Source organism: Pteropus vampyrus, unplaced genomic scaffold (genome assembly GCF_000151845.1).
Source record: "Pteropus vampyrus isolate Shadow unplaced genomic scaffold, Pvam_2.0 Scaffold38, whole genome shotgun sequence".
In the NCBI taxonomy this organism is placed as follows: Eukaryota; Metazoa; Chordata; class Mammalia; order Chiroptera; family Pteropodidae; genus Pteropus; species Pteropus vampyrus.
In genome coordinates this window covers 687,047-690,722 of record NW_011888819.1, presented here as the reverse complement: position 1 = coordinate 690,722, position 3,676 = coordinate 687,047, and the positions used below count along the sequence as shown (strand labels likewise).

The window sequence follows — 3,676 nt, the reverse complement described above, 5'->3', positions numbered from 1 at the left end:
AGCTGTTTTCCATGGTGCTGAAATGTTCATTTAAAAGTAAGGATGGTCTGTAGGTACATACAGAATGAAAGTCACCATGCCAACCACAGGTCACTCAGAACTAGAAAGAGTAAGACATTTGTACTGCATGTAGATGACATCGGGCCATGCAATTTTACTTTTAGCTTCCACTTAGAAAAAGGGTCTTTTTCACTTTGAAAACTACTTTTGAATAAATGAAGGTGATTGCTTAGAGTTTGGATAAATTATCAGATCAGTGAACATACATCTTAAAACATCCTTTTTCACCACCTCCTGGATTCCTTTAGATTTAGGGGGTGTAGGGGAGGAAAATGGTGCTTTAAATTTGTTGTACAGGGAGTGGGGCTGCTGGCTGGCATACCTGCATCTAGTATGTCTAGATTTGTCTCTTTAAAAATGTTTAGGATGTAAGCAAAACACCAATTAAGTTAATAAGCACTCATCATTTTTTCTGTATTGTTCACAAGAATTTTGTTACTGCAGTCTCTAGGGTTGATTGCATTAAAAAAAATGGGCCATTAAGGCTAGAACATATTTATGGTGAAGGATATTTTAGTTATGAGTGGGACCTTTTTTTGTAAAAAGAATACTTTGGGACTCTTAATAAACAGTCTAAATTATCCAATAAAATACACATTATCATCACCTATAGTGCAGAAAAATGTCTATAGAAAAATTAGTACTCAGGGTCTTTTCTTTCCTTGAAAATTAAATCCCATATGCCTAGATAAAATGATTTTCAAAGTAATAAACTTCCACATTTTTAGAAAAGTAAGCATGTTCAGTGGCAAGAACGAGGTTCTGAATCTTTGCAAAGACGATCGCTAATTGCAGGTCAAACCTAGGACAGATATTGAGAGATTTCTGCCTCTCAGGGGCATTTCTAGGGGAGTACCCAGCACGGTTCCTTGCACCATTCCGTCAGTTCCTGGAAAGGGTGTGAGTTAGAAGTCCTCAGAGCTCAGGACTTCAGGCTTGCTGCCCAAAGTGGGAGACTTGAGAAGCTGAGAGACCCGTGTGGTGTCACCACAACACCTGTGGCTCTCTGCAGTTCTCTAAGAAGCACAGTTGGCTGGAGAAGGAGAAGGACAAACTGAGACCAAGGTGATAGAAATTGGGTTTAGTTTGAAAGGGAGAACATTAAAGAAGGCGAAAAGCTTTTTCAACCCATAAAAGCAGCCCAGAAATCGCTCAGTGCCTCCGCACACCAAACGTTGGTGGTTTGTGCTGTGCATTTAGGTCCACCGAATCCACATACTAGAACCACACCCTCCCCCACACACACCCCAAACACACACCACACCCCCACCACACACACACACACACACACACACACACGCACGCACACACAGGCGCACGCACATTGTCCTTGCTTAGCCTTGCCTAGGCTGACCCGGGATTCCTGCATTCAGCTTTCCAGGCTCTTTTTACCCTCCCTGAGATAGAAGTCCAGAGTCTCCCAGGGAGTTCCATTGACTGTGGACTAGATCACGCTCAGTGGCAGGCAGGCTGGCAGATTGGGGAGCAAATGGGAAACTTAGGTTCCGGCTCATAGAGCTGACTGATCATCCTCCCCAGTCCTTGAACCCTAGATCAGAAGTCAGATCCAGATTCTGCCTTATAGTGGAAGCCTCCAGACTTTGGAACTCCGTGTGGAAAAACCCAACTTAGGGATGAAAACTTGGAGGCTTGGGCTAGCAAGCTCTGGGAAATTCCCACGTCCCTAGTGGTCCCCTAATTCTATTCTTGAGATTTGGGCATGTCTGTGAGAACCTGGAACCCGGGTTGCCAGGGACTAGGGCTGCGCATCTGGACCGCCTGATACCCACCCAGACGCTCAGGAGAGCGCATCTCCGCATCCAAATCAAATGGCTGCAGCCGCTCGCGACCCCTCGCCCAAGCAGGGTACCAGCCTGGGCGAGCCTGGACCCCTGTATTCTTGCCCGCGTTCCTGGTGCCCAGATTGAAAAACCCGCCAACCGTACCTAGCGGGGAAGCCCGGCACTCGCCAGGAGGGAAGCAGTGACGCGGCTTCCCCTTTCCCGGAGCCTCCGGTGCACGCTGACCTCCACCACCCCCAGCTCCTGTCCCCGCGCCGGCGCGCGCTGCCTTGCCCGGGACCCGTCGCGCCCGCGCTGGCCAAGGGGAACGACCATGTCACCCGAGCCGGCAGCCTGGAGCGCTCCCCGGGGCTCACTCACCGATCCTGAGTACTTGCGGGGCGGTCTGGGGGAGGACGTAGCAGAGGAAATAGAGGAGTGCCCAGCTGGTGTCCCTGGACCAGAGCCCGGGCTGGATGAGGAGTGTGCGGCGCTCCATCTTCCTAGCTTCTTAATTCATGCCATGACCCAGCCACTGCCGCACGCCCGCGAGATGCTGCGCGCTCCGGCCGGGTCCCGCCTCATCCTTCTGGGATGCTCGGCGACTGCACCCCGAGCGGTCCCTTCGGAGAGAGATGAGAGAACGGACGTGGGAACGCGGAGCCGGATGGCTTTGCTGGGCTCGCTGGGGGCTCCTGGCTTCAGCCGCTAGCCCATCACTGCTCCTCTCTCTCCTCCTCCATGGGCCGCAGACCGCGGAGAGTCCGCGCGCACCTGCTCCAGCAGCCAAGAGACCTGCTGAGGAAAGTTGCTGCCCCAATTTGCGGGAATGGCTTCCTCATTCGTCCTCTGGTCGGACTCGAAAGTGAAGAGGTAGGTGGAGCGTGCAGTGAGAAAAGGAGGGGAATAGGGGAAAGAAGGTGAAGGTGGAAGGAGAGAGGGTCCTGGGTGAGTCGGTGCAGGGGCTCTAGCGAGCAGGATGAGCTCCAGCAGGTTAACTGGCATCGGAGCCACGCTCTGGCTTCTCTCAGTCCTTGCTTTCCTCCTCCCTTCGCTGGCCCCACCCTTTATTTACTGCCCTCCCCAACACCACTGATCAGACGCTCACACACGCACACACGAACGAACGCACATTCTCGCTCTCCCTCAACTTTGCGCTGTGCTGCTGGAAAGTCGATTGAGAGCTGCATCCGCAAGGCAGAGAAAATTTAACCTACTGGTCAGAGCAGAGGCAGCCTCTGCTGTGGGCGGTGAGTGGCAGAGGAGCCTCCTCCGTAATCTTCTATGCTCCTGTTAGGGGGTCTTAGAGATGGCCAACTAGGATTCGTCCCATCACTTGATAGAGAATCGCCTTCTCAGATGCCAAAATTTCAGAGAATAGCAGAGCTCCTGTTTTAACTCTAACAAGGATGGAGATGAGGAGGAGAGGCAGAAAAAACAATCAGTACTCAAAATATTAGAGCTGCTTTTTTTCCGTTAGGACCAGAGATAATCTCTTGTAAATTGCTTCCATTTACACGTGCAGGTCTGGGAAAGAGGCAGCTTCCAGCGCTGCTTTTTTTCTTGATTTCTTTTGACTGTCACGTTTGAATACTGGAAGATGGGCTATTTTAGCAATCTAGGTTTGAAGACTATTTCTCTATAGAAGGACAAGGACACTTCCCTGGGGAAATCATCAGCATTTGATCATTTCGGTTTAATTTCCTTTGAGCTTTGTGGGGAATGTTCTATAAAGTGTTTGCTAGTTCTGCTTTAACATTCATGGACATTTTTTTTTTTTTATAAGTATGGATTTTGGAGAGTTGACCTCAACTGAGTCAATCCACCTGAAAAAC

The 3,676-nt window shown here is 50.1% G+C and overlaps 1 protein-coding gene across 7 annotated transcripts in view; it reads right to left on the bottom strand.

Moving 5' to 3' along the window:
- GRIK1 (glutamate ionotropic receptor kainate type subunit 1) overlaps positions 1-2,897 on the bottom strand; it is a 361,909-nt gene extending 359,012 nt beyond the window's left edge. For 6 of the 7 annotated variants that reach the window (XM_023529503.1, XM_011358189.2, XM_011358188.2 and 3 more), the window contains exon 1: positions 2,223-2,897. In XM_023529503.1, the coding sequence (XP_023385271.1) occupies positions 2,223-2,340 (118 nt within the window). In that variant the 5' untranslated portion in view covers positions 2,341-2,897. The remainder of the gene's footprint in view (positions 1-2,222) is intronic. The other variant, XM_011358191.1, reaches the window with a different exon arrangement.
- Positions 2,898-3,676: the final 779 nt, after the last annotated feature.